We start from the raw sequence: 13254 nt of genomic DNA, 5'->3' as shown, positions 1-13254 counted from the left end.
AAATGTTACAATATGGGTCATTTTATCTCCATAGAATGAAGTAAAGAATGATTTTTTTTTTTTTGCTGGTTTTATTATCATTTCATTTTGGGACTCTTTTTACATCGACTCAGTTAGAAAAAAGAACAAGAATACTGAGATAATAACAAATGAGGAGGTAATTATGTTAGATCTAGATTATCCATAGTGATAGGTAAATAATATCCATGGGAATATGTAGTCATGTTGTAGATGCAATTCTTCCTTTAGAAAGAATATTCCAATGAATTGAAACATAGATACTTAAAATACTCTCAGTAAAAGGCACACCACAAGGTGGATATTGATGAAGAAAAAGAGAAATTTAGCATATAGGGGAGATAAATTACAGTTTCACTTGCTCCTGGTATTTGAAGTGTTTATCAGATTAAATTCCGAATATTTTTTCCTTCTTTATTCAAAGCATTTTAAATGACGTGTAGAATCTATGTGTGTAAGATTTGAAGAAGTGAATTTAACTTACTAATGAAAGGAAAAATAATGAACACCTCAGCTTATTTAGGAATTTGTGACTGCCCATTCCTGTGCTCTATTTATTTCCCTATATTTCAAAAGCAAGGTCCAAATCCTAAACAAGTCAGTTAAGTATATCTTACTTGTATAATGGTGCGTAAATGGAGTAATGATAGTAGTAAGAGGCAGCAGATTGGAAATCAAACTTATCTTTTAATATAGGAGAGGCACAGACATAGAATCCTTGCTATGAAAGTTAGCTCAAGCTGCTTAAAAAAATCATCCTGTCAAAAGACAAGTTTAGATTGAAGATTCAGTTATATATTTACCTTAATTCAAATGGGAATGTGTTCCCTAGAGTTACCTGCTGATTAAATGAATAGAATACATACATTATTTAAAAGTTGCTTAGTGTTTCCTGAGGGATTTAGAGAACTCTCAAGAATGTAATGGTGTCCCTAAGGCATTTCATTTCCTGAATATTATAATGAATAGAAAGAAATGTGAAGCTGCAGTGGAGAAAAACAGTACATATGATTTCTAAAGGAAAAATAAAAATCAATGGAATTTATAATAATTCCAGCTCTGTACTTTAGGAAAGGTATGTCAGTATGCTTTCAGAATATTTTCCTTAGCCTAAGGGGGTGGGGGGAAAGGAAGACAAATAAAAAACCACACACTTCAAGGGACTTTAAGGTACTAGAACAAGATCTGGTAGAAAGAAAACATTTTCATTCTTTGACTCCCTTGGGTGACATAAATGTCATTAAAGACAACTAAAATCAGTACTTTTCCTTCAAGGAAACCTCACTGTTACCAAAAGCTCCATCCTTGTCCCTAATGCCAATTTAATAATGAGAACACAGTTTTGAGAAAAAGAAAAAGGAAGTTTTATTGTCTTGCTAGCAAAGGAGAAGTACAGGAGACTCCTGTCCCAAAGGCTGTGATTCTGCCCATCAGCAGAACAGGGATGTGATTCATTCTCTGTTGGAGTTGTCATTCATTTATTAATTTGGGAGATAGTCATTTCTGAGATCTTCTGGAACCATCCCCAAAGTCTGGATTACTTCCTTCCAGAGGTGGGTGTGTGCCCAAGGACAGATGAATCTGCCTAAAATGGGGAAGAAAGGTAATCCTGTGTTCCCAGAGATTGGGAAGTGGGAGAGATTAGGGAGGAGCAGGGAGAGGGGAAGAGAAAGAAACCGTGTCCATTTTAAAAATAAGTTTCAGAGGCAGAGCAGGAAGGGCTACATTAAAAGCATAAAGTGAACACGGTTCTATCTCCATCCACCTTTTGAATGCCTGTTCTTCCATTGTGATGTGTCCTTGCAGAAATTACATGCTATTGCCTTCATCTTAAAATTCCTAAATCGGGACTTTGGTGAGGAAATCTCACACCCTTTCCTTGCATATGCATGTAAATAAGAATCCACCCTCATTCTTCATACTAAAAGCAAGTAAATTTATTCTTCTGTAGTGAAAATTTCTTAATTCTGGTGAATTAAATGCTAATGTGCAAAGAGTAGGAGATGGAGTTGGGTGATTTCTGAGGTTGAGTTATGAGAATAGAGATTCATTATTTTAGAACTCAAAGAACAGTTTAGAACTGGTTCAGTCTTTGCTTTGTCTTGTTTTTTAAAAGTATAATTCATTCCAGTCCCTAAGCGAAGAATAAATAAAGCATGCTAATCAGACCAATAATATCTTTTCTCTTAAAACATTTTGGATTAAGGGTAAAAGTTTCTGAAAACACTTTGAAAATGTCTGAACATGCAGGCATTCAGTTGACAAGGACAATGAAAATACAAATAAAATAATTACATTCAAAGTATGTAAAGCAGGTCCTCTGTCTTCTGTGTCTTCTATTAACCCTTTAAAGTTAGATGTGATGCTATATTTAAACACATAATACTGGAAAATGATTCTATGCCAATCATTAAGTAGTCAACTAAACCTGAAAACAAAGATCTAATGACTTCATTAGCAATAAAAACTGATTTAAAATTTAAAGGGATTGGTATTTATAGTGTTATGTCAGATTTGTGGGACCCCAATAGACCTCCAGGAGCCGAATCCAATGCAAGCACACAAGAGTCTTTATTGCAAGCTCGAGCCTGGATTCACAACCGTTCCGACACAGGGGTCCCAGGGAGTGAGTCCTGGTCCTTTGTTCAGTGAGATTTTATAGGTTTTGGGAAGATACTCTATGCGTCACAACATCACACAGCAAATCATTCCATTCCGAGGGAAAATCAAACAACAGCTCTTAACATTGATTAGCAAATTCAATGGCGGGAAAAAGTTGGGTAGGGGTGATTGATTAGTACAAGAGGGGGATTCGTTTGAACTGATTGGTTTAGGCCACGAGGGGTGTACGTGCTAAACTACATGGTTTCCCAACATGTTATCAATCACCATAAACTACTTGGGGGTCATCTGGCTTCCAGGTATTTTCCTTGTCTCATGCTGATTGGAGGTTTCTAGGGGGTTGGTATGGGTCCCCACCTAGCCTAACTGAGTCAGGGACACCTGGCGCCTCAGACCTCTCCTGTTATTTACAGTCAACAACTCAGCAGAGTGGGTATGTGCCTAGGAGTGCTCTGTGGGTCTTTCCCAGGACAAGGGTCACGCCCTCTTCCTTGGACAGGCTTTGCTCTGAGGTAGAGGCTGGTTTCTCAAAAATGGAGTCACATTATTTTCTCAATAGTATTTATTGAGCTGTATATGAAGTTTGTATATAGAAGTTATATTAACATTACTTGAAATTTATTTAGCTTATATATGCAAATATTTTGTCTTGAAAGAAGTCTTCATATGAAAATTATTTAGACATTATATTACATGGTTATCTTTTAAAACATGATTCTATTTTTTTTAAAAGATGTTAAGGAACAAATATGATATAATAAGCCATGCTCGTTTCAAGGGCATGATTTCAGGAGTTTTGACAAATCTGTACTGCATGGATTATATTGACACAATCAAAACACATCATTTTCATAAAATCCTCAAATATTTTTTTTTTCTTTCCAAAAAATGCCCACCTTGCTGGAGAGATGGTACACACCTATAACCCAGTAGCTTGGGTGGTTCAGTGATCTAGTGCCCCTGAGTCCAATCCCTGGTACCCTGCTCTCCCTAAAAACGAAACCCCTTCCTCTACCTCCAGCCCCAAGGAACTGCTGAATTGTTTTATTTTCCTTATGTGAGATTTGCTTTTTTAGAGTTTCATTAAATTAGATGATACAGATGTCCCTCAGTATCCATGCAGGACTGATTCTAGGGTCCCTCCACAGATAGCAGAACCTATGAATGCTCAAATCCCTTTTATAAATAATGTAATAATTGCACACAACCTATGCACATTTTCCCATGTATTTTAAATCATCTCTAGATTACTTATAGTAATACAATATAAAACATATAAATAGCTGTTATATTGTATTTTTAAGGCAGTGATAATAAGAAAAATAATCTGGATATTTTTAGTACAAACCCAATACATGTTTTAAAAATATTTTCCATCCAAAGTAGGTTGAATCAATACACAAAGAGCCCATGGTTGTGGAAGTCTGTGCAGTAAGTGTTTATTATCATCTTCACTTTTTAAAGATGATTATGCATCCAGAGTCATCAATATAGTTGCATGAGTCATTATCTGTTTTTTTTTTCATTGTTGAGTAATATTCCATGGTACATATTTTGTATTATCTGCTTATCCAGTTAACTGTCAATGGACAATTGGGCTGTTTGCTATATTCAGGTATTATAAATAATGCTGCAATTAAAGCTTTTTAAAAAATTAATTGTGTAGTTATTTTGATGAATATCTAGGAATGGAAACTTAATCCTTTAATGTTTTACATTGTTAACATTTGTACATTGATTTCACACAATTGCTTAGGATTTTCTATGTACAAAACAATATCCCCTGAAAATATTGAAAGTTGTACTTATTTTTTTCTGATTTGAAAGTCTTTAATTCTCCTGAATTTTATTGCTCGTTCATCCAATTACTTACTTTTTATTTCATTTTTATATTGTACCCCCTTCATATTTAGGCCTATCAATACCTCTCTTATTTTTGTGTATTTATGTTGTGTACTGAGAATATCCAGGAAATGTTGACTATAACTTTTCCACAAACTGCACGGAGCTATGGATAGTTTTGTATCAGATAATCATTATTTTTTCTTTCTCTCATTATCTCCTCTGTGACCTCTTATATGTGTCTGTTTTATACTTTATTATGGCCCAAGGGTCTCTGAGATTGTATGCATTTCCTTGTTCTTTGTGTTATTGTTGTTGTTCTGCAAAGGAGATCATTTCTCTTGATCTACTTTCAACTTTAGTAATCATTCATTGTATCATCCCAATTCTGTTCTTGGACCTCTAGGGATTTGTCATTTCAATTGTACTTTTCAAGTATGAAATTCCTATTTGGCATTTTTGTTAATCTCTTCCTGAATTAAAATTTTCCATTTGGACCACAGAACACCAAGGATAGAAATTGAAGAAGACCTTTGAAGATGGAAATATCTCCCATGCTCTTGGATGAGCAGAATTAACATTGTCAAATTAAAATTGTCAAAATGGCCATACTACCAAAAGTGCTATACTGCTTTAATGCAATTTCAATTGAAATCCTAATGACTTTCTTCATAGAAATAGAAAAAGCAGTAAGAAATTCATTTGGAAAGTAAGAGGCCCAGAAGAGCCAAAGCAATCCTTAGCGAGAAAAGTGAAGCAGGAGGCATCACAATACCGGAAATTAAATACTACTATCAAGCTCTAGTAACAAAAACAGCATGATTTTGTACCAAATCAGACATGAAGATCAATGGAACAGAATGAAGACACAGAAACCAACCCATATCAATGCAGTTATCTCATACTAGATGAAAACATACTTTGGAGAAAATATAGCCTCTTCAGCAAATGGTGTTGAGAAAACTGGAAATCCATATATAGCAGAATGAAATTAAACCCCTATATTTCACCCTACACAAAACTCAACTTGCCGCAGTCTGTCTGGGCACAAAATAACCGAGCCACCACACTGCCTTGTAGATTCAAACAGCAACTCTTTATTCCCGACTCTCACTGGCTCTACGCTCCCTTCACCGGGCTCTGCATACCAATTCTCTCAAAACCCCACAAGAACTCAATGGGGAACTCAAGGAGCAGGCGCCTGAGGCAGCAGGATACGCCCTATTCCCAGCAGGATCCACACTAAACCTGGAGCCACCCTAATCCAGCAGGATCCACCCTAAACCTGGAGCCACCCTAATCCAGCAGGATCCACCCTAAACCTGGAGCCACCCTAATCCCTGAGCAGGGTCACCTTAACCAAAAATGCCATGTCATTCCTGCTTGGCTATGGCTCTTAGCATCAACTCGAAGTGGATTCAGGATATAAGCATTAGCCCCCAGACCCTGCACCTACCAGAAGAACATGTAGGGCCCAATCTGAAAAGTACTGTGGAGATTTACACAACAAGGAAATGGGGGGAGAAGAATAGATGTTCATTAGATTAGACAAAGGGAATGAACAACTCATGGTTGGACATGATGTGGATTTTTACAGGTCATGTATTAATATAAGAACACAGGAAATTTACATCTGATTCATCTACCATCTTTCCTAATCCCATCCCCTAGGTTAGCCATTTTGTTAATATGTAAAAATGCTTATTCATTCAACAATGGACAACTTTTTGTAATTAGTTTTAAATATAATCGATAAGACTGCTAAGAGGAGGGCATCTTTTCTCCTTTTGAATATGTTAGTTGAAATCATTGGTTTAGGAAAAATATAGTCAGTTTGTCTTGTTTTATTTAAAATCTGCTTTCTATTCATCTTCTCATCTTCCTTTGGGAATTCAATGAAATGTTTTTCACACCATTTGATTGAGTTTCACATGTCTCTGACCTAGTTTTGTTAATTTTTTTCTCTCTGTGATTCAGTTGAGATAATTTATACTGATATGTGCTTAAGTTTATTAATACTGTTTTACTTTGTCCTCTTACATTAAAGAAATTCTTATTTTAGAGATCATAGCATTTTTTCATAAAATTTTATGTTGTCCTTTTTGTGCATTTAAATTTTCCTTTAATCACTTCACCTTAAACAATTGTTCCAACTCTTTATTTTCTTCAATATCTTAACTACACAATTTGTGCAAGCCTTTTCTAGCTCTATCAAGCAGACATTCATTGGACCTGTTGTATTTTGTGTGTTTTTTTTTTCTGATTATATTTTTTGCCATTTCCCGGTGAGTGCAAGCGACAGTGAAACTGAAGGTGACATTATGAGAGAAGCGTTTCACATTTTGTAGATAGAAACTTAAATTTTTGCTATTTCCCTGTAAGTGGAAGCAACAGAGAAACTGAAGATGACATTATTATTTTTTTAAGGAAGGGTTTCACATTTCCTGGTAGGTAGAAATTTAAATTTAATTGTTCTGGCACTCACTGGCTCAGCATCTGACTTCATATTTCTTCCACTTCTCCCTGTTTCTGAGTTTCTGGGGATGAGAAGTTCTGGCTTTTGATTAAGAGGCTGACCTCTGTCTATCTCTGTCTTTCACTTTCTTCCACCCTTAAACAGTGCAGGAGATTGAATTTCAAAACTTTGGAGTAGTGGTCTCATCTTTCTTCCCTGTGCACCTTAGAATTCCTTGTAATGTGTATGTTGACAGGGCCACTGGCTGCATTGGGTACAGGCCTTTAGGTGGTAGTGTAAGGGTAAAAGAAATTGAAGTTAAAGCGTAAAAGTTAAAGGGTAAAAGACCGGGTGTTGTAAAGTTTCTAAGCTGCAAGGTCTGAGTTAAAATGTAAAGGATTAGGTATTGTTAGGTTTCTATGCTACCTGCAAAACCTGAAATTTCTGTAGCTGTTAAGACAATGCTTGGAACTGCCCAGTAAATATTTCCCCCTGACTATTTGGTTGTTTAATAAGGGATCTGTGTGGTCGCACGTAGGCATTGCAGGGCCTGGACCAATCAGTTTAAATGTAACCCCCTCCTTAGGAATGACCTATCACTCCAGCCTGACCTGTTCCCGCCAATGAATAAACTAATCATGTTTAGGAGTTGTTGTTCAATTTTCCCGAGCCTCATGATGATTTGTTCTGATGTATACAAAGCCCTCCGCCCTCCCCAAAAAGTGTACTTAAGCAGTGCTCAGCCCCTGCTCGGGGCTCTGGGCTGCTTTCCCTTCTTGAGTGGGCACGGAGCCCCATCATGCTGGTTCAATAAATCCCCCTTCTGCCAATTGCATGAGTGGTCACTTGGTGGTCTCTTTCTCCGACGTTTCACGGGACCCTTACATTAGGACATTGTCAACCAAGCCCTGGACACTGAGAATGACCATGCTGTCTCTTCAGCTTAATTTGGAGCCTTCAGAGCAGTGTGTGTGTGTGTGTGTGTGTGTGTTTTAATTTGTATTAGTGCATTATAGTTATACATGATACTCACACAAACATGGAATATAATTTACTCCATTTCAGTCCCCACTATTTTCCTTCCCCTCCTCTACTCTCCCCCCTCCCCCCTTCCCCTTCTTCTGTTGTAATGGACTTCCTTCTATTGGTTTGCTTATTTATTTTACTGAGTGCTTTATACATATACACAAAGCTGAAATTCGCTCCAGTATGTTTCTATCTGTACTCCCATAACATAGCCCATTTCATTCCACTGTTCCTTTACTTTCCATCTGTCTCTCCTCCCTCCCCAGCCAGCAATCCCTGGACTGCACTGATCTCTCTTTCATTTTCACTTGTGTTTTTTTTAAAAATTCTCATCCTCTCAACTTGGTGCACAGTGGCATAAAAGTCTGCCAACCGTTTTAAGAAAAAAAAAATCTGTATTTATTGCTGGTCCTTCCCTCTAGCAAATCTTTGTCTTCATATTTCTCCCCTGAGAAATTCTCATGGAGCAAACCTGGTCTTGTGTGTATGCCAATATAGGAAGCAGTTCATCTCTCCAGCCTACACAACTGCTCAAAGCTCCACTCTGGTGTCTCTTCCCAGAGTAGTCACAGGGCAAGTGCTCAAAATTGGTAGCCCATCCTTTAGGCAGGTCATAGTCTGTATTATTTTTATTATTTTGGGCATTACCAAAAGCTCTTCTTTGTTTTTCTAAAGTTCTACACTGGAATCCATCACCTATCAAAATTTTCCTTTCTTTCCTTTCTTTTGTCTAATATATATATATATATATATATATATATATATATATATCATATCATGCTAGGTTTTTTTTTCCTACTTCTCTATTTATTTGTCTGTCTCTCTATATGTTAATTTATTTAGTCTCTAGACCTGTTTAGGCCAGAATTTAGCTAATGCCCTGAGGGAAAATGCAGCCATGTTGGGTAATACCTAAGAAGCTTCTTTCTGAGAACTGCTCAACTGATTTCCCCTGAACTCCTGCAGAGCCCTCTGTGTTTGTAAATGTTCCCAGAATCACAGTGATAAAAAGCCATCTCATCTCTCCACCGATATAGCTAGTACTTCATACCCCTGTATGAAGTACTAGCTATACCGGTGATCTTTTTCTATAGCAGTCATTCACTTCTTTCCTACGGATGATATCTGTATATTAAATCTTTCTTTATCCCTTATTTTTGTAGAAATAATGGTGCATTATTTCAAAATAATTATTTCAAAAATTATTCCATCCATCCAGAGAAAAGAATGTTCTTGTTAATTTATAAGTAATTTGTCCCATATTTTCATAATCTTTGAAATTTTTAAACACTTTGATTTTACAGAAGACATGAAAAAATAAATTAAAAAGTTAATCATATTTGTTTTCATTCATATATCCCTTACCTAAAACCACCACCTGCAATAACTAAAATTGGTTTATTACATTCTCAATGTCTTTATTAAACTTTACTCTTCCATCATAACATATAATATGTATACACACAAATTATATATTATACACACACACTTTTTTATTCTAATAATACAATGTTATTTTTTAGTGTATAGTACATATGCAAGCTTTCTCAAAGTTCATGATCTAATACAAGGCAGTGCCTTTATTTCTTAATGTAGTTTGCAAACCCTGTTCATTATGTTAAATTATTTTTTTTATTTTGCAATTTTGACTTTTTTGTAACTTAAATATATAAATTCTGTAAATTTTACAGAATCATGCATTTTTAATTTTTTTCTAGCCTGCATATTTCAGCTTTTAATAGATAATAATGAAATCTATTCATATATTAGTGATCTACTTACCTGCTTACAAAATTTAAAGTGATTGAATTATTTCTTTTGTTCAAGTAAAAGTTGAGCTTAGCAAATTTACATTTCTTGACTGCAGATATGGAACTTGTACACATAATTCTCTGATTTGTACTGAGTCTTGTGGGGAACCATTCATGAAAAACACATGAGGATCTTCTCTCAGCAAGTAGTCAGGGAGATTTTAGGTTTAACCTTGGGAAATACCAGTGGCTTTCCCATGCAATAGATTGCCCAAGGCACTTGACTTTTACCTTTGCTGTCTTGTGGTGGCTCTTGAGATAGGCATAACCCATTGGTAACTGGACAGACCGTCTTTAACCTTTTAGGGAGAAGAACTTTCTATGGAAGAACTTTGATGTTCTCTGATATAAATAAAGCAGGTGCAGGCTCCATTTTGCCTTTTAGTCGAGAAGCTCGATCTGTCTGGTTGGCTTACCAGTCCTACCCCGGCTTTTTAAAAATGTTTTCTGTGTCCTGTGTTTTTTGCCTCATTCTATTTTACTTAGCTTTAGTTTCTTAGCCAGCCCATTCTACCAGTTCAGTGGGATGTGTGCAGGAGAGACTGATTTTTTTGATCTTATTGTATTGACAACATTTTAAATATCATATGTATGCTTGAAAATAATACATATGTTATAAATATTTGATGTTCTTATTATCTCATCTTTGCTCATATGTTGAAACTGTCTTGGAGTCATTTTGATTGTTTTCACCTAAAAGTCCTATAGTGTGCTTCTTCAAGTTTTGCTATAATAACCTTGCTAACACAACGTTGAACACTTAGCTGAATTTCTGTTCAACCTCTTGCCATTCAGTTGAATTTATACTAAAGCATTGTATGATCCACTTATTACTGAACTAGAATGACTTCCCCTTCTATAAATCAGGAAATTTGCCTTTCTTCAGATATGAAGTCCTCAATCATTCTTCACCATATATCAGGTGATGACTCACTTTTAAAATATTTTCTTTGTTTTTTCCTTGCTACAATTCCAAACTTTTTGCTGTTTCTAGACTACTGCAGGATATATCTCACCTCTTAGGCTTTGTTCTTGGCTACACAATCTTCAAAAAAAAAAAAAAAAACCTCCTTCTTAGTAATTGTAATGACTCCCAGATTCTTATATCCTTCTTTTTTTCCTCCTGAAAACTTTATTACTCCAATAAAACAATTTAAAAATTCTTATAAAACTTTTTATCTAATAACAAAAGCTAAACTCACAAATCTAACAATATTTCAGAATCAAATTTATTATTGAAGCGGCAAAGGTTCAAAATCCCTATTACCACAAAGCTAATGACTTACCAGGATCTGTTTTTGATTTTCATGAAAAACTGTAAAATATATATCCTTTTCTCTGTTACTCACCTATAATACCTTATATATGTTCAAGCTTTTTAAAATTTTTTGACAACTTCAATGCACCCCTCCCCCAAATTGTTTGTTCATTTAACTTCCAGTATCCCAATGATAATAATGATATCATGAAAAATTTTTTACAGCATTACATTTGCATTTCACTTAGGATACATCATTTATTAGCCATTGAGAGAGCCTTAAAACATGGTATCCTATTAAAGTTGCTTGAGACATATGGTCCTATATGACCTGTCATTCTTAATGTCAAATGCTTTTTTAAAAAAAGAATTCTTTTTTAGAACCAAAGATCTTCAAATATTGCTTACTTCCTTTTAACCAGGTACCTCTATTCTTTGTTCGTCTAATACCTGTGGTTCTCTTGCTCAAGTCTCTTTAGTTTTGTATAATGCAATGTAACTAGAACAATAAAGGTACTCAATAGAAATATGTCGAATAAGTAAGATATAAATAATGAGTCATATTTCTATAGCCATTTTAGAATGCTATTATGAATAATATAAATGTAAAAAAGGAAAATATTAAATTTTATTTAAATGATAACATTTTTACAACAAATAGTATGGTATGATCTAAGAAAATCATGCCAAGGAAACATTTAAATACTTCTCTGAGACACCAATGTATTTGATAAATCCCCCTTATTAGAATATTGTTTTGATATGAATCATTGTCATATTCTTCTACAGCCATGATAATCACCTTCAGATTTAGCATGAGATTTTATTGGAAACATTTTTCAGCTTTTGAAATAATGAAACTGTGTTGCTACCAAAACAATGAATGGTTCAATAGAGTGATTTTCAGCCTTCAGGTCAAATTCAAAATTCCTGTGCCAAGTAGCTTAACAGTATCTCTTTTCTAGTTTTGTTTGTGATGCTGTCTTGACACAACTGTAAACAAAGTCTCTTTGCAGGGTAAAGTTAGGTCAGCAAGTCCACATACAGGATTGAGTCAAGTGGGGTTTCTCTTCCATAGAAGTGATTTTTTTGCTGCATCTTTCACATCCTTGTTCCTCAGGCTGTAAATCAGTGGGTTTAGCATGGGGATCACCAATGTGTAAAACACAGCAGACACCTTCTCCTGTTCAAGGGAATACTGAGAGCTTGGTTGGATGTAGCTGAAGGTCACAGACCCATAAAATAAGGTCACTGCAGTCAGGTGTGAAGCACAGGTGGAGAAGGCTTTGCGCCTCCCCTCAGCAGAGCGGATTCTCTGGATGGCAATAATGATGCGGATATAGGAGACCATGATAAAAGTGAACACTGCAATGACCCCAGAGAAGACTAAAAGCAGCATCTCATTGGTACGGGCATCAGAACACGAAAGCCTCAGGAGAGGAGGGATGTCACAGAAGTAATGATTCACAACATTAGGACCACAGAAGTCTAGTTGGAGCAATCCTATCGTGTGCGTCAGCGAATTAATGAGACCACCCAAGTAAGATGCAAGGACCATTTGAATACAGACGCTTTGTGTCATAACGACTGTATACATCAAGGGGTTTGCTATTGCCACATACCTGTCATAAGCCATCATAGACAAGAGGATGCCCTCTGTGGTTACATACACTGCAAAAAAGAAGCTCTGTAGAACACAGCCAAAAAACGTACTGGACTTATGTTTGGATAGGAAATTGATCAGAATCTTAGGAGCAAAGACAGTAGAGTAGCAAATATCACAAAAAGAGAGATTGCTAAGGAAGAAGTACATGGGAGTGTGAAGCTGGGTGCTTAATCTGATCAAGACAATCATCCCCCAGTTACCTGTCAGAGTGATGAGATAAATAAGGGTGAAGAGTAAGAAGAGAGGGATCTGCAAATCAGGATTTTCAGTTAATCGTACCAGAAGGAATTCCTCCACACCTGTATGATTCCAGCCTCCCATGCATTCAGGTTGATATGACTCCTTAGTAGCAGAACAAGATGATGTCATTTAGATAAAAAAAAAAATGACCTCCTTGATTCAGTATTCATCATGCATAAGATATTTAGATTATCCTGTACATAAATGGAGAAAAGAAATTGATTTCAGCAGTGGATCATATGTGTGATAGACAATCTGTATCTGTATGCTATGGCTCAAAATTTCAGTATTTCTAATCATTTTATTCCCTGGTTAT

At 35.8% G+C, this 13254-nt stretch overlaps 1 protein-coding gene across 1 annotated transcript; it reads right to left on the bottom strand.

Moving 5' to 3' along the window:
- Positions 1-12086: 12086 nt before the first annotated feature.
- Positions 12087-13019, bottom strand: LOC107135328 (olfactory receptor 1052-like). The gene has a single exon (XM_015477212.1). The coding sequence runs from the start codon at positions 13017-13019 to the stop codon at positions 12087-12089; it is 933 nt and encodes a 310-aa protein (XP_015332698.1).
- Between the last annotated feature and the right edge of the window lie 235 nt (positions 13020-13254).

Source organism: Marmota marmota, unplaced genomic scaffold (genome assembly GCF_001458135.2).
Source record: "Marmota marmota marmota unplaced genomic scaffold, marMar, whole genome shotgun sequence".
Taxonomy (NCBI): Eukaryota; Metazoa; Chordata; class Mammalia; order Rodentia; family Sciuridae; genus Marmota; species Marmota marmota.
The sequence above is the reverse complement of the archived record's forward strand: the minus strand, read 5'-3'. Positions and strand labels throughout refer to the sequence as shown.